General features: G+C 38.0%; 1 protein-coding gene across 1 annotated transcript in view; it reads left to right on the top strand.

Annotated features, from left to right (window-relative positions):
- Positions 1-14,929, top strand: part of Ccdc81 (coiled-coil domain containing 81) — a 39,044-nt gene extending 24,115 nt beyond the window's left edge. The window contains exons 8-15 of the mRNA XM_046439382.2: positions 880-973; positions 1,375-1,521; positions 2,203-2,307; positions 4,972-5,144; positions 6,358-6,436; positions 6,652-6,872; positions 11,976-12,101; positions 14,403-14,929. Coding sequence (XP_046295338.1) covers positions 880-973; positions 1,375-1,521; positions 2,203-2,307; positions 4,972-5,144; positions 6,358-6,436; positions 6,652-6,872; positions 11,976-12,101; positions 14,403-14,544 — 1,087 coding nt within the window. The 3' untranslated portion in view covers positions 14,545-14,929. The remainder of the gene's footprint in view (positions 1-879; positions 974-1,374; positions 1,522-2,202; positions 2,308-4,971; positions 5,145-6,357; positions 6,437-6,651; positions 6,873-11,975; positions 12,102-14,402) is intronic.
- The last annotated feature ends 2,092 nt before the right edge of the window (positions 14,930-17,021 follow it).

Here is a 17,021-nt window from a genome sequence, read left to right as displayed (position 1 = left end):
CCAAAGAAATCCTGTGAAAATTAGGTGGCTTCATCTACTTTCCCAAACCCTCCATGGCTTCCCTTTCTTACTCAAGCTAACCAGTCAGTGTTCTTATCTGGACCTTCAACCTCCTACCAGGTCTCTGACTTCTCTCCTACTTCTGGCCCCTAAGTCATCTCCCTCCAGCCACACTGAGACAGGTACACTCTCACATCCAGGACTTTGCACTCATTTCTTTCTTTTGAAATGAGTTTTGTATCTGATATATCTACCTTGTTTCTCACTTCTTGCAAGTATTTATTCAAATATAGCCTTGGTGAGAACTTCCCAGGTCATACAGTTTATGATTTCACACTCCATTTCTCCAGCGTTGCATGGCATTTGTTGTCCTGGGACACACCACAGAGTTCAATTATTTATCCTACTGCCTGAATATCCCCATCAGGATGTTAATTCAGCAAGGACAGGGATTGTGTGTGTGTGTGTGTGTGTGTGTGTGTGTGTGTGTGTGTGAGAGAGAGAGAGAGAGAGAGAGAGAGAGAGAGAGAGAGAGAGTGTGTTTTGCTATTCCTGTACCTAGAATGGTGCACATTTGGTAAACAACTCAGTATATTTTTGTGGAATGAATACATTTTATCTATATTATGCAGAATTGATAACTGAGACTTTGCAAGATGACACAGCTTGTCCAATGTCAGTCACTTTGTAAACACAAAAGCTGGGATTCAAATCCAACTTATACTGACAAAAAGTATAAGTTTTTAACCTTGATATATACAGTTATTCTAGAGAAAAACAGATACTTTTCTTTGTCTTATGTTTATACTTGCCTCTAAAGTTATTGCTCCGAGGCCAGAGTACATTAAGCATTAATAAATATTGCATTATTTTTTTTAGCTCATCATCTTTAGCTTTTCTGAAAAATGACAATGAAACAAAGCCCAGAACAGACCTAGCCCCTGATTGCCAGGATCATAAAAGGGCGGGACAGGTACAGTGCCTTCAAACAAACAAAGCCTAGAATCTCCCTCTGACTTCTGTTTCTCAAAGATGGTTCTGGGACTCTCTTTCCTAATTATAACATATGGGTGTGGCACAAGTACTCAGGACCCAAACCTGGACTGTGCTAAACCTATCACAGTCTACTATTTCACAGAAATAAGATCTGGAAATGTTTTCTATTTTCCAGTTGCAATAAACACTTCTGATTGAGAGTTCAGTAAATCCTTTTGATTATTTGTGGGTCTACTCATTTTGCTAATTGTCACTAATATATTCTTTTGTAAAGTGTGTTTCTTGACACACCCAGCCTTTGGAGAGCTTGTGAAGGGAATGTGAAGGCAAAAAAGTAAAATGCAAAAAATTAATTTGTCCTAAAATTTGGGATTGTAGGAAATGTGCTATGTATGTTTACAACGAGCAAAACGGAATTTCCCGTTGTACTACAGTGAGGAGAGGAGAAGGGGAGCAATAGAAGAAGAGCAACTCATACAGCAACATCAAATAATGAAAGATCAGGAGGCTTTCTTCAAACACCAGGTAGTCCAACACCTCAGTGAAAGAACTGTTTTAAGTGGGATAGTGGAACATGATTATCAAACTCCATTTAAAATATTCCATCATTTTCTCCTGTTCTGTAACATATCTGATATGTTATATACTTATATACTGCTGGACTAAAACTTAGGCAGTGTTCAAGATTTCAACTATAACAAATAAGACTGGGATGGATATCCATGTAGTGGAATACTTGCATGTATCATTAGTTTTTTGCCCCCAAAAGGACTGAATTTTAAAGGTGGAATTGCTAGGTTTTATTGCTTTATCTTTGATTTATGATAAAATATAAATCTAGTCAAAACTTTTACCTTTCAAATTCATGGTCTATTTTAAGCGAGCAAGGACAGAATGGCACCATTATATTTGCTCTATCCAGATTTCTGTGATTACTATAATTGATCCGATTGCCCTCTCCTGATTTGTGATGAATTCTTTCATTCCTTCTTAGGAGCCATGTAGTGATGGTGCCTAAAGTCCAAGAATAGGAAATAAAAAACCTCCCAAACCCACTTTTCTAAATCTCTGAAGACATCAGAAAATACCATTGCCTCCAAATAGGTTTCTTTCATGGTTGGATTAAATGAATATCATAATGTTAAAATTTTTAAAGGCTCTATTCCAATTTGAGATTAAAATGTTAAAAAAAATGTTTTATGATAGATTAAAAGTCTGGCTGCTAGAGAACAGAATCAGAAAAATGCTGCCTATAATCTTGGAGTTGCTGAAGCTATAAGAAGTCACAAGAATGAGAAACCTGAATTTTATGTAAGAGTCCTTTTGAAATTTCTGTTGCTAACAGCAGCTACCCCAACTGTCTTCAGATCCACTCCCTGTATTGCAGGTTGTGCCTTTTAAAATAGTTTTTGGTGCCGGGGATTGAACTCAGAGCCTCCCCACATGCTGGGCAAGTATTCTACCACTGAGCCACACCTTCAGGCCTGTTGTAACTTTTTTTTTTTTTTTTTAAGTGACAGAGTTGAAAAGTGGGCTCCATAGGCTTGAAACTTTCTTCTAGGACGGGTGCTTCCCAGTGTCTGTCTCCACATCATCCAGAGTCATAGTAGAGTAACTACTAGTAACTGCAGTTCTTGTTAATTATAACCATTCTCAATCAGGTCCTAGGACAGGTGGTGGGGGGAGTACACTGAAGTCCAGCCCTGGAAGCTAAAGAGAAAACCAGCATCATGACAGGATTGCTAGAAATGCAAAATCTAGGGCCCTATACCAGACTTCCAGAATGGGGATCTACATTAGAATATCTGTATGTACATTAAAGTTTGAGAAGCCAGCTTCAGATGGAAGAAGCTACCTGCTTCACTGTTGATTTGCTTTTAATCATGTTGTGCCTACTTTCATCTCTGCCTGATTCTTTCTCTTTTTATATCACTATCTAGGTAGTCTGACAGTCTGCACACAAATCTAATCAGATATATTTTCTTTATCCAAGATTTATGGAACTCCTATAGGCCAGCCACTGTGCTGGCAGCTAGGAATACAAGTTCCCTTTTCTAAAGAGGTCTCAGTCTAGTAGGGGAGACAGGGACTAAAAGAGAAAAGAGTGTGATATAATAACTGCTGTAATAACATCTTTGAAAATGGCCTTCTATGAGTAACAGGCAAGTCACTTAGTGTAGCCCAGAGATCTGGGAAGACTCCTTGCATATAAGAGTTAGGTAGAGAAGTAAGTGGAGGAAGAACATTTCAGGCAGGGGCAGCAAAGAGGGAGGGAGAGAGCATGGGGCTTTTGACATTTAGCTATGATCTCTCTTGCTTCCTATATATAAATTCCAGATTACATTTATTACTGCCCACTTTATAGCTCCTCTTTGGTATATCTTTAGATATCTTAAAAAGAACAGAACAGAACTGTTGATCCCCTCCTCAACCTGTTCTTTGCTTCCCCAGTTGGTAAGTGGCATCCCTAGCCAGCCAGATGCACAGGAGTGATCTCAGGTTCCCCTTTCTTTGTCTCCCACATCCGACCATCTTCAAGTCCAGCTGCTTTTACCTTTTAAATGTACTCAGTACCTGTTCAGATCTGTTCATCTTCCAGAAGAGCATTGGTTTGCATATCTATGGTTGGCATATGTTTTAGTGTATCCCCAAGAGATCAGGATTGGAAGCTTGGTCCCCAGCATGGCAATGTTAAGAATTGGTAGGCCTGGTGGGAATTGGTCACTGGGACACTGTCCTTGAAAGGAATTAAGGTAGTACCCATGGGACCTAGAGTTAATTCTCATATGAACACGTTGTTATAAAAGAGTTAGGCTGACTTCTGAGTTTCTCTCTGGCTCCTGTCTTGTCATATGATTCCTCCCTCTTCCTGCCTGTGCTCCTACTGTGAGGTGAAATAGCCAGGTAGGACATGCCAGAGCCAGAACCATGCCATTTGGACTTCCCACCTTCAAAACTGTGAGCTAAACAAATTTCTTTAAACAACCCACAAAACACAAATCTCTTTATCTTTTATGTTGCCACCCCAGTCAAAGACACATCATAAGGTTCAGCTTCTTCAGTTGGTCTCTCCTCGGACTCATGTCTTGCATCTTCTTCTCCTAACATCTGTTCTCCACACAGGAGCCAAAATGATCTTTTACAATTCTTAACCCAAACATACCACTCTCCTGTTTAATTCCTCTAGGAATTTAATTCCTCTATGGAATCCTACTGAATTGAACTGAAAGCTGAACTTGCTTTGCTCTATCAGACCCTGCCAGATGTCCCTGCCTTCCTCCAACTCTACTTGCCTACTTCTACTTCTTCCTCCCTGTGCCTCAGCCACATAGCCCTCCCTTCTGCTCATTGAACTTGCCTCACTTGTTTCCATCTGATGTCTTCACACTTGCTGTTCCTTCTTTATGGGACACAGATCCCACTGGTATTTACAGTGGAGGCGATTCAGTCTTCTACAAGGAAAACCCTTCTTTAGTAAACAACCGATCTAATCCTATTCCTACCTAGTCACTTGCTAGGATAAAGGCTACATTTGAAAAACTGTTTACTTGTTAATGTTTACTTGTCTCTGGCACCTGAATGCAGGCTGGATGAACCTGAGGATCTCTGAACTCTGTCATTGTTGGAAAGTCTAGAATGGCTGGGCCCATAGTAGATACTTGGTGCTCTCTTTACACCACCTCTGTCTGCTTGCTCATGCTTTTAAAGGTGTTCAGAATTCTTTCTTCCTTCTAAGAAACTAGCTCAGGACAACTCCATGGTACTCTTTTTTATCTCTGTCTCAGAAATGGGGTTCTGAGCTCAATTAGCTCAGCTTGATTATCGACTGTGCTCATGTTGTTATGTAGGTTTCTTACATGTTAGCTGGCATATTAGAAAGTAAGAAATACTTTATCATTAATTTTTATTCTTCTGAATCATTAACTTTATTTTTCTGTGTTCTAGTATGAATAAATTGCTTTTCTTTCATTCTAGAAATCCTTCCTGTTTGATAAACGGCCACTTAGTCCTGAGATTAAAGCTATTAAGCAAGAGGAATATTCCCAAAGTCTCTTGAGACAAATGGCTAACAGACGGGAAAAGGAAATAAAGCAAAGACAAAACAGAGAGTTGATGGACCACCTAGAACAAGTACAGCTCACAGAGGAGTGAGTCTAGCCAGACGTCCTCTGTGAAATGGATTCAGAATTTCTGTGTGAATTTTTATGTAAGATTGAACCAGCATTGATAGTTTTATTAGCACCACTATAATCAATTGAGCAACAAGCTAATCCAGTTAGCAGTCAATACCCTCATTAGAATTAGATGGTATTCTAATTACAATAATGAAAGATCCATCATTATGATTATAATAATGATTGCCAATCTATAATTATTATAGAGTATCATTTTATATGTTTTTTGCTCACCAGTACTAGGGTGTCCCGTGGAAACTGAGTGAAGAAATGTATGGGAACCCAGGAGGGAATGGAACCAGAGACTGAAAAGGCCTGTACAGTGGCCTTCTCTCTGCTTACACACAGATACTTAGTTGACATACTCTTTTTTTTTTTTTTTTTCCAGCTCAGACTTGGAGAATGTTAGTTTCAATTTCAAACTTCAGGAAAGAGATCTGATTGGTCTTGATTAAATTACCTGAGGCCTTGGATAGGGTTAGGTATATGGAGTTCATATGTGCCTAAACAGGGGAGGGAGGCCCATATTTCTGATACTAAAGTCAGGAGAGCAATTGACTGAAAAGTATATCCTATAAATGTTCTATAATGTTCCATTGTACTCACTTAATAGATCATATGTGTTTCCTGAAGTTATTATTTACAATAGGGATTACTTTCCTTAAAAAGGACTTTTACAATAAATCAGTTGATAGGTGAATAGTCCCTTACTGCTTTCATATCTAGATGTTTTTAAAGAATTGGCAGGGTAGTATAGAAGGGGGGCTGCTGTTTCAATAGTATTTGGACAGTATGGTTCTATCCCCTGCTTATACCTGTCCTATCTGTCCTGTGTTTACATGATGCCCACTCGCCTATGGATTTGAACTACTTTTTCTTTTTCTTTCTTTCTTTCTTTCTTTTTTTTGCAGTTATAGATAGACAGATGCCTTTATTTGTTCAGTTTTTTATATGGTGCTAAGGATTGAACCCAGCACCTCACACATGCTAGGCAAGCACTCTGTCACTGAGCTATGGCCCCAGCCCTACTTTTTCTTTCTTAAGATGAAATATCCCATAATGAAACAATAATTTTTATTTGTGATGTCTCAGTATTAATACTTGACTGAAAATGTTTCAATGATGCGAATCTGTGTTGTTAAAGACTCTAAAACTTCTCCCACCTTCTCCTGTTCTTAAATATCAGACTTGCTGCACAAAGAGCCAAATATTTAAAAGATAAAATGGAAGAAACACTGTGTTACAAGACAGCTTTGGATGCTCAGGTAAGGGCCAAGTATTATTATTATTATTTTAAAATTATACAGTTTTTCAAAAGCATAAAATATATAAATACTCTAATATTATGGACACTCTTGGTGTTACACATTTGGTGGGTGTGAACCTTCCTGTAAGGTATTGGTATTTTACCATATTACAGAGTTGTGCATAAAGTTTATTCCATGATAGCATTAAAATCTGCATATGTTTCCCATTTCAGATGAAGAACAGACCCTCTCAGTTACCTGTGTTTGAACCGGACTCCTCTGAGCCCATCTTTGGTAAGAAAAAGACTTACTGGCTGGTGGAAAAGCGAAAGCGGGAACAGGATTACATGAAGCACCAGCTGGAAACAGCTGCTAACCAGAAGAGGGAAGCCATTCTGCACCAACTGGTGGATCAGAAGCGGGACTTGGAGATGCTTCAGAGGACAAGAAAGGAGTAAGGAGATCTTGAATCTTTTCTTCTCCTCCCTGGCTTCTTATTTTTCCTCCTCTTCCTCTCTCCTCTCTCAAACAACAGCAGAAAAGTAAGAATAATAGATAACACATTGAGGAGTTAATTGTGAAAGACACTTTTCTAAGTTAACCACATTCTTTATCTCATTTTATCTTTACAATCCATCCTATGAAGAAAACACAATTAAATAAATAACTTTAAAAGCCCTCTCTTGATTTCATTTCTCCCTTCAGTTCCCTCCTCATATTTTTCCTTCCTGTTACAGTTTAACTTCTTAAAAGGGTTGTCCCTTCCAGCAGTATCCATTGGAAGTAGGATGTGAGCCTCAAGTGTGGTGTTGTGCTCAAGTAAATCCAGACATGACACTTGGAAGGGGGTCTTGCTCAACTTCCACTAACCTTCCTCCATATGTGAAGGTGTGTGGAAGGTGTCAGGGTAGGCTGAGGAGGACTTATACTGTATCAGTGCACATACTTTTCAGTTCAAACATCAGACATCCCATTTCTTAAAATGCCTAATTGGTCACTGCACCAATGGGGAATTTTTAAAGGTCCTATTTGGCTCTCAGTCTTACAACATCTCCATGGTTCTTCCCTAGTCTTTCCATCATCCATAATCTCCTGCTTCTTATTCACCCAGATTGCTACAGGGAACTCTAGTTTTCTTTTTTGCAGATGTTCAGTAAGTCTTAGATTCTTATTCTTGTTCAGTTAAAAATGTCAAGGTACAAGGAGTTCCAAAAAGGCTATGTCCAAAGGAATTCAATCTCAGAAGTCAGTTGTATTTATAAAAAAAATTATTTATTAAATTTTTGTAAACTTTATAAGTGGTCATAGAGATAGCGCATGTATCTGTTGTGATCTATACCATGTAGGCCCATATTTACAAACATGAGTAGATGGAGGTTATGGTGATAAGGGTGGGATCTGATTGTTGATAGAGAGGGGTGGAAGTGGTAAAACACATAATTTCTGGAGTGAAGTCCACCATAGGATAGATATTGCATATTCTCAGCAGTGTATGTCTGTATATTTGCTAAAATTTTATATATTTTTATATTTATTTGATGGTGATTACCCCAAGCCCACAAGTATACCTATTCTGTCTATACTTCCCTAAACCCTCTGGTATCCCCAAACCATATCCCCATGTTCTTTCACCTAAATGATGCATACTGGGAACTCCAGACCATTTCCAGTATCTGTTCTGAATGGTTGGTGTGGTTCTACCATTTTATGAGTTGTGTGATATTAGACAGGTTACTTATCTCTGAAGATGTTGATTTCCTTATCAATTAGGAATAATACAAGTATCTTTAGGTGGTTGAAGGCTAAATTAAATAATCCTTGTAAATAACATAGTATCTGATTCAGCCTAAGTGCTCCCTCAAGGGTAGTTATTACTATTACAAGAAAAAGAAAAGAAGAAAGAGCTTTTCTTTTTCTGGATTATAAATTGACATAATTATTCTCTATTACATCAGCTTAAATCAATGGAAATCGCCTTATTTGGGGTCTTCCCTAGATCTGGCTCCCCACTGATACTTAGTTACTCATTCTACTTATTTTAGAACATAAACTCTGAGTGATTCTGAATATTTTAAAAGCTTTTCATGAGATAATGAATAAAAGTGGTTGTGGAAAATGTCACAGTAGGCTTTCAGTCCCTGTAGGGTAGTAATGTAATGGTGTGGCTGTAGGAGTTGACAGCAGGACAGAGTGCAGTGGGGTGAAGAGATGGCACTCTGCTTTCTATTATATAAGTAACTGGAAATGCCCATGGGGTGAGATTATGCCCATGATTTTGGCTCTACCTCCTGTGTCACAATTTGAAGAGTCTATAAAATTTACTCTATTTTTCCCCCTGAGCATGCTATTTTATTTTCAACAGATTTCATGGTTTTGAAATCACAAATTATACTGCTTGCAGATTAAAGGATTATAATATAATAATCATAAAAAGCTCTCTAGGCATTTTGGTTGTGGGGAGGAGTGATGGTTGCAGCCTAAGAAGATTTGTGAAACATGCCTGAGGGAAAGCATGGCTTTCCTGATGATTTTTTTCCTTTTTTTAAAAACAACTTTATTGATGTACAATAAACTGTATGTGCTTAAAGTGTACAACTTGATAAGTTTTGATATAGTATGCACCCACCCATGAAAGGATCACTACAGTCAAGATAATGTACATATTCATCATCCCAGAAAGTTTCTTTGTGTCCTTTATAATTCCTCCCTCATCCCTCCCGCAAACCCTATCTTCAAGCAACCACTAATCTGCCTTCTGTCACTATGGGTTAGTTTGCATTTCCTAGGTTTTCATACAAATGGAACCATGAAGTATACTTATTTTTTTTCTTTCAATGTGAGTCATTATTTTGAAATTCACCCACGCTTTTGCATATAACAATATCTCAGTTCTTTTTATTGCTGGGGAGTATTCCATTGCACATACATAACATATTTTGTTTATTCATTTGTCTGTTGATGGACATTGGGTTATTTATAGTTTTTGGTGATTGTGAATAAAACTACTCTAAACATTTGAGTGTAAGTCTTTGTATGGACATATAGTTCCTTCTATCTTGGGTAAATGCCTAGGCATGGCATGACATGGCTGATATATCACAGATACATATTTAACTTTTAAAGAAATTCAAAGTGCTTTTCAATTTGGTTGTACTATTTTCTAATCTCATCCAGTAGTGTATGACAGTTCCTCTCCATCCTTGCCAACACTTGGTATGATCAATCTTCTTAATTTCAGCCGTTCTAATAGGTGTATAGTGGTATCTCATGCTTTAATTTGCATTTCTCTAATGGATGTACTAAAAATAGTATAATTTAACTTTTGCACTTTTGGTGAACATATTCACTTTGTTTCCTAGTATTTTGTTGTTATAACAATTCTGCATTAAATATTCCCTTTTACTCTAGTTTTCCCCTGGGCATGCTATTTTATTTTCAACAGATTTTATGGTTTTGAAATCATAAGTTATATCGATTACAGATTAAAGGATTATAATATAGTAATCATAAAAGGCTCTGCAGGCATTTTGATGGTGGGGAGGAGAAATGGTTGCAGCCTAAGAAGATTAGTGAAAACACAAACATGCCTGAGGGAAGGCATAGTTTTCCTGATGATTTTTTCTTATTTTTTAAAAAAACTTTATTGAGATATAATTAAAAATTTTTAATTGACACATAAATTGTACATATTTATGGGATATAGTTCAGTATTTCAAATCATGTATATAATGTGTAATGATCAAATCAGGATAATTAGTGTTTCTGTCTCCTCAAACATTTATCATTTGTATTAGTTGGAAGACTTAAAGTTATTTTGAAACATACCATAAATTGTTGTATACTATAGTAACTCTGCTGTGATGTAGAACAGTAGAACTATTTTTCCTTTTTATATATTTGTACATTTTTATAACTTCTCTTTGTCACCCCTTCCTCCCTACCCTTCTTAGACTCTAATGACCCTCTACTCCAGTCTCTTCTATGTGATGTCCTCTAATTCCATCCTGTGGCAACAGCCACAAATGACAGGATTTCATTAATTTTTGATGTCAGATATTCCACTTTATGTACATATCATATTTTGCTTTTTCCTCTGTGACATTTGCATTTACTTCTTGGGGGCTGTTGTGAATAGTGCTGCTATCAATATGGGTATGCAAATATCTCTTTAAGATTCTGCTTTCAGTTCTTTTGAATACAAATCTGAAAGGGGGAAATTCTGACAAATGTTACAGTGTACATAAATTTTGAGAACATTATGCTAAGTAAAATAAGCTGTCACAAAAGGACAAATATGTATTATTCCATTTATAGAGGGTATTTAGAAAAGTTGATTCTTAGAAACAGAGTGTAGAATGGTAGTCGCTAGGGACTAGAGGAATGACAAATGAATTGAATGGTATAGAGTTTCAGTTTTGCAGGATGAAAAGAATTCTGCAGATTGGTTGCACAACAGTCTGGATATATTTATCACCTCTCCATCCTTGCCAACACTTAGAACTGGTTAAGATGGTGATTTTTTTTAAAAACCATAATTAAAAAGAACTATGAAAAGAAAAAGAAGGTTCCATTCATTCAGTGAACTCCCACTATTAATGGGCATTAGCACTTTATATTTTTGTCATTTGATCTTTTGCCACATAATAGCTGTGCAGTTAATGCTGGTTAGATAAAAAGGTGGCTGTGCTGTTCTAGGAAAAAGTGAACCAGGGGACAGTGCTGATTTTCAGTGGAGGATTCTGACACCTAGTGGCTGTAGCCACCACAGCACAAGTCTCTTCAGAGTAGGCGGTCAGCAGTCACATTCAGTGATGCTTCTTCTAGACTTCAGTGAAAACTGGCAGTAAAAGTTTCCTTTTAGCAAGAAACAGACACACACAAATAGTTTGAGCCAGGCTCACAATAGTAGTGTCAGTGTATTTGGAGACCAGTGGTGGAAACGCAACTCTGGGATTAGTGAGACTTTAAGAGAAATTGCAGGGCAGTCACTGCTTTAATTTAACCATGGTTCACCAAACATTTCTTTTCCTTCCCCTGACTTCTTCACAGCATAGCATTAGATATTTTCTAGATTTCCTTTTGTCTTGCTGTAGTCACTTGTGTTCCTTTATCCCTTTCTAGACCTTGATTTGTATGCCTTTGCTTGCAGAATGCCTGTAGCAACCAGTAGGCTGATTACTGACAGCTGAGAAGTTGGAATAAAAGCAAAGAAACAGAATATAAGAAATCCATTTGGAATGATTCTTCAGATGAGTTAAATTAACTTCAAAGGAAATTAATGACTTTAAAGGCCAAAGTTGTTAATTGGAAAAAGGTTTCAACCCTGCTAATTTAAATTACTATTGAAGATGAAAGGTCCTAGACTCATAATATTTAACAGCCAGAAGTTTCACTATGCTTTTACAGTGTCCATGCCTTTTAGTATATAGTTCAAAGAACAGTGAACAAAACCAGAAAGTTTTCTGTTTAATTTTACATGAAAGGAATGGGGTGCCCAAGGTTAATGCATGTTCTTTCAAATATTAAAAATGGAGTCAGAATGCTCTTTTCTCTCCAGGTACTTGGCAGACAGAACTGCAGAGCTGGAGAGAGTGAACAAAATGAACCAATGCTTGCAGGAGGATTGGGAAAATAGCATTGCAATAAAGAAAGAGAAGGACCTGGAAGAAAAGTCTTTCGAACGGTAACATCTGATTGGAACCAGAAGTTCTTTTTGAAGAAATTTCCCCTGTTCCTTATTTACTTTCCTCTAGTCCTAAGATGGCAGGTTTCAAGCACCAATTCTAGTTGATCAGTGGTGGTTGACTAGAAGCTTTAATGGAGAAAACAAGTCTGTGTTCAGTGGGAAATGCTGCTATGATTGATTAGAAATGTCTGCCATGAACAAGGGACTAAAGATTGCTGTGTTGTATGTCATGTGTTCACCAATTCTGCCCCAATCTGTGCCTCTGACTAGGATGTCTTCATTTTCAATTTGTGGAAGGTGGTAGAAATTCTTTTTGGAAAAAACTAATTGAAAGCCAGGACAGTGAGTGTCTGATCTGAACATGTCCAATGCTTATGGAATAGTCATTTAGGAGCAGAGTCAAGGGATTGTGAGTAAGATTGATACTTGGAAAGATGAGATGCCCATTATAGAGCTAATCCCCTCTCCAGTGGTGTATTTATAATTTAAGTTAGGGAATATGGATTCTTGTCCTGGCTTTGATAATTATCACTTACTTTGAAGAGGCAGCTAATCTTTTTGTCTTATTTTTTCTTATGTGTAAAATGGGAAAGTAAATATTTGCCTGACCAAACTAACAGAGAAGTTTTAGAGACTGATTAAGGAGATGGGAAATGGTTACTCTTAGAAATTAAAATCCTTCAAAAATGTAAGGCAGGATTTAATAGAACGAGGAATTTGATGAAACAGACCAAGTCTGCACAATCAACATATTAAAGTCAACCCCAGATATATCAAAATAATACTTTCAATTGCCAACTCATTTTTATCATGGGTAAATTTTGTTACAATGATCTTGATTTGTAACTCCTTTTCTTTTAGACTTTCTTGTAAGTCATTTGTCACCTACTTTTCTTTTAATTTTTTTTCTTCTTTTTTAGTTGTAGATGGACACAATACCTTTTTATTTTGTTTATTTATTTTTTTGTGGTACTGAGGATCGAACCCAGTGTTTCACATGTGCGAGGCGAGTGCTCTACCACTGAGCCACAACCCCAGCCCTCTCACCTGTTTTCCTAATGTGTAAAACATATTGTAAGACTATGAAAGTATGAGGGATGATGTGGAAAATAGGTCCCAAAGAAGAAATGGAGTTGCTTGGCCTAGAGAAGAGGAAGGAAAGGGGAATTGGAGAGCTCAAGCCATTTTTTCAGTGTTGTAGAACGGCAGGTAAAAGGCAGTGAGACTAATGGTGGGGAAATTTTATTTGGATTTAGTAAAATGCTTGGTCAACACAGTGATAAAGGATATACAGGAACTAATCTTGAGTGTAGGCTGGCCAACCTGCTCTGGGACATGGTGGAGCAGACTTGTTTTCTGAGGACCTAGGCTAGGCCAAGTTGTGGGTAGATACTGAAGCAGGCATCAGATAGGAAGAACGAAGTGGTTGATGTAAAATTCAAAAGTACAATGAACTGAAATCCATTCTTCTGTCATGTGTAACTAATTAGAATAACAACAACAAAAAAGAAATCATAGCAAATACTACAGTGTTGACAGGACAAAAAAAAATCAAAGGCAAAAACACGATTCACATGCATGCAGTTAGCACATGCAGTCTGTCCTGTTACAAGGCAAGCAAGGTAGGTCTTCCTTACCCACTTTCAAGGCTGTTTACACTTTCTCCTTTTAGGACTGCCTCTGATGCTCTGGGTTGTCCAGAATTCTACCCTTGTAGACACTGTTGATGGGGTAGGGGAACAACTAGGGACTGGCTTGCATAACTGGGAATTGTCAAGGTAGATCAGTCACTGCTGCCCCTTCCTCTCTGATGCCATCCAATTTTGTCCCTCTACTTATCTTCACTTTCTGTCCTGCCCTTAACTCTCCAGAAGCTCTGGCCTCTTGAGATATTTCATTGTAAGTGCTCCACAGGTGCTGTTAACCAGCAGCTTAATGGCCTGATCTCTCTCTCAAATGCTGTCTCCTGTCTCCAGGAGCCCAGGAAAGAGAGGTGCATCCAAGTGACAAAACAGCAAACAAAGAGGCTTTGAAGCCATTCTTTGCTGACTGTGTGACTTTGGGCACTGTGTTCTCAGTGGGTTTGGTGGGCGTGACTGGAAAAGAGGGTCAGGCAGACTGTTGCTGTGAAGGTACCAAGTCAGGGGCTTAGATTTACTGAAGAGGAGACAGTGGCAATTTGCAAGCAGGGAGAGCCTGGACAGGGTTTGAGTTGCAGGCAGTAATGTGATGGGGGTCTCCAGAGTCTTGCATAACAACTGCTAACTGCTGTTTTCACTCTCCTCTCCTGTTCCTCAGGGCTTCCAACAAGCTGTTCCTTTTGGACCAGTGCAAGAAGTATCAGCGTTGCAAACAGTGCCAGAGGTGCATGTCCAATACAGGCAAGAGCAACTTGTGGCACATGAACAAGTTCCTGCAAGGCTCCCAGTTGCTTGTATAAAACTCAGTTTGACTTTTGTTTCCTGGGGAACATTTAAATCTTTTACATGTTTGGAGTGATTTTGAAACTGCATATTTTTACCTCAGAGGAAAAAAAATTACTGTTTAGGTTCTATGCTTTCATTAGATTATTTAGCCTCTCATTGAATTCAGGTTGGCTGGTTCTTCCCTCCTGCCTTTCTCCCACCACTACTTATTCCTGTAATTTCCCTTCTATGGCAATGAAACTGATTTGCTCTGAGGACTGGAACCCATCGCCATAGGCCCTGGGAACGGAACCCAATTTTGCTCTGGCTGCTGAGGGACTGCTGACACAACCCTGCCATAAATTTCATTTTTTTCATCCATAATGAATCAATGTCATAATAAATATTTTCTAAGTGCTTGACTGTGCATTATAATTCATAATTTTACTCCCAACCCTTTATTTTTCTAGAGGACTGTGTGTGTAGACATCACAGGTAGGTTAGGCTGTTGGCCTTAAAAGCTCAGAACAATGTGACTGAAGTTTTCTAATTGATGACAAACTGGGACTCTGTCAGGTCCCCAAGGAATATAATTCCCTTGGTGACCTCCAAATCAAACATTCTGTTGTCCAGCCATTTCTACACCATACATTTATTATGGCAATAAATGTGTGTGTACCATGAGGAGAGTGCCTGGCCTGGCAGGTGTCATCTTCTCTCACTGCTTCACTTGTATCCATTCTTAACTCTTTATGAGCTACTGAAGAGGACTTACCTCCCTGGTAAAGTATGTTCAAAGAATTTATTCATTTATCTTTACCATTTTACCTCTTCTCCCTCTGCCCAGTGATTAGAGTGACATCTGAATTTCTGAAATGCAAATGCCAGGAAGAAAGTCTCCTATACTACTTGCTTTCTGCCTGCCACATCTGTCCCTTAGAAAATGAGGAGACATTTGTGAATGTTTATAAACTTTCTTTTGCTTTTTTACAATGCAAAATAGGAATATATTGAATTCTGAATAGTTAAAGAGAAAATACTGATGCAAGCTGAACTTGTCAGTGCATATTGCTAATGTTACCTTTTTGGATGGAATCAAACATGCCTGCTGATGACTGGAATTCTTTTCCCCAACTTTCCTACAGTGCCATCTCCTTGAATTTTTTCTGATGATCACTCCATGGAGGTCTAAGCATCATCAAGCTATATTTAAAACAATAGCCTTTTACCAAGATTGCTCCATCTGCCGAACCCAAACCTGTGTACCTGTGAAACAAGTCTCTAGTATATAATAAATTATTATAATAGTGATGTTGTTTTTAATATTAACTAAAATATAGACTGCTTAGTTAAGGAAAAATACAATTTTGATATGTCACAGTGAACTGACTGAACATCTATGACATTTTTACTGGAGGAACTGAACTTATAATTTGCTATAATTTGAGTAGCAGTACTATTACTATATGTCAAGTACTAAGGTAATTTTTGGTGACTTGGAGATTAAGACCTTATCAACCACTTTGGAAAGCAGTATGGAGATTCCTCAGAAAACTTGGAATGGAGCCACAATTTGACCCAGTTATCCCACTCCTCGGTATATACCCAAAGGACTTAAAATCAGCATACTATAGTATGCCTTAGCCACATCAAGGTTTATAGCAGCTCAATTCACAATAGCTAAGCAATGGAACCAACCCTAGGTGCTCTTCAAAAAATGGATAGAAATATGTGGTATATATACATGATAGAATATTACTGAGCCATAAAGAAAAATAAAATATGGCATTTGCCAATACATGGATGGACATGGAGACTATCATGCTAAATGAAATAAGCCAATTCCCAAAAACCAAAGGCTGAATATTCTCTTTGATATGTGGATGCTAACACAAAATAGATGGGGGAGGGAAGAATAGAAGTTCATTGGATTAGACAAAGGGGAATGAAGGGAAAGGAGGGGGGATAACTTTCCTATGACAAGACCAGTGTAACTCCAGGTACAACCACAAGAATGGGAAGTTGTGCTCCCTATAAAATGTATTAAAATACACCCTACTGTCATGTATATGTAAAAACAAAAAAATTGTGTAGAAACAAAACCCAGTTCATCAGTCCTTTCCTGCTTTCAGAGCTCTGTCTAGTGCAGAGGTGAGATGTGATAGAAGCTTTATATAACAAGGTAAAAACTTAGTAGCACTCTGCATTGATTGTTATGGACCAGCAAGGTGGAGTCCTTCTTGTTCCATAAAGCAAGCTAGGGCTATCTCAATTTTATTGATCTTTCAAAGAGTCAACTTTTGCTTCCATTTTTCTGATTCCCACACTTTCCTTTCTTCTGCTTGCTTTGGGTTAATTTGTTTATTTTTTTTCTTTTTTGTATTTTATTTAGAAACAGGGTCTCACTGGATTGTTTAGCCCCTCGCTTTTGCTGAGGCTGGCTATGAACTTGCAATTCCTCTGCCTCAGCCTCCCATGCTGCTGGGATTACAGGTGTGTGCCACCGCATCCA

Source organism: Marmota monax, unplaced genomic scaffold (genome assembly GCF_021218885.2).
Source record: "Marmota monax isolate L192 unplaced genomic scaffold, Marmota_monax_Labrador192_F-V1.1 WCK01_AAM20220418_F8-fsc00096, whole genome shotgun sequence".
Lineage (NCBI taxonomy): Eukaryota > Metazoa > Chordata > Mammalia > Rodentia > Sciuridae > Marmota > Marmota monax.
The sequence above is the reverse complement of the archived record's forward strand: the minus strand, read 5'-3'. Positions and strand labels throughout refer to the sequence as shown.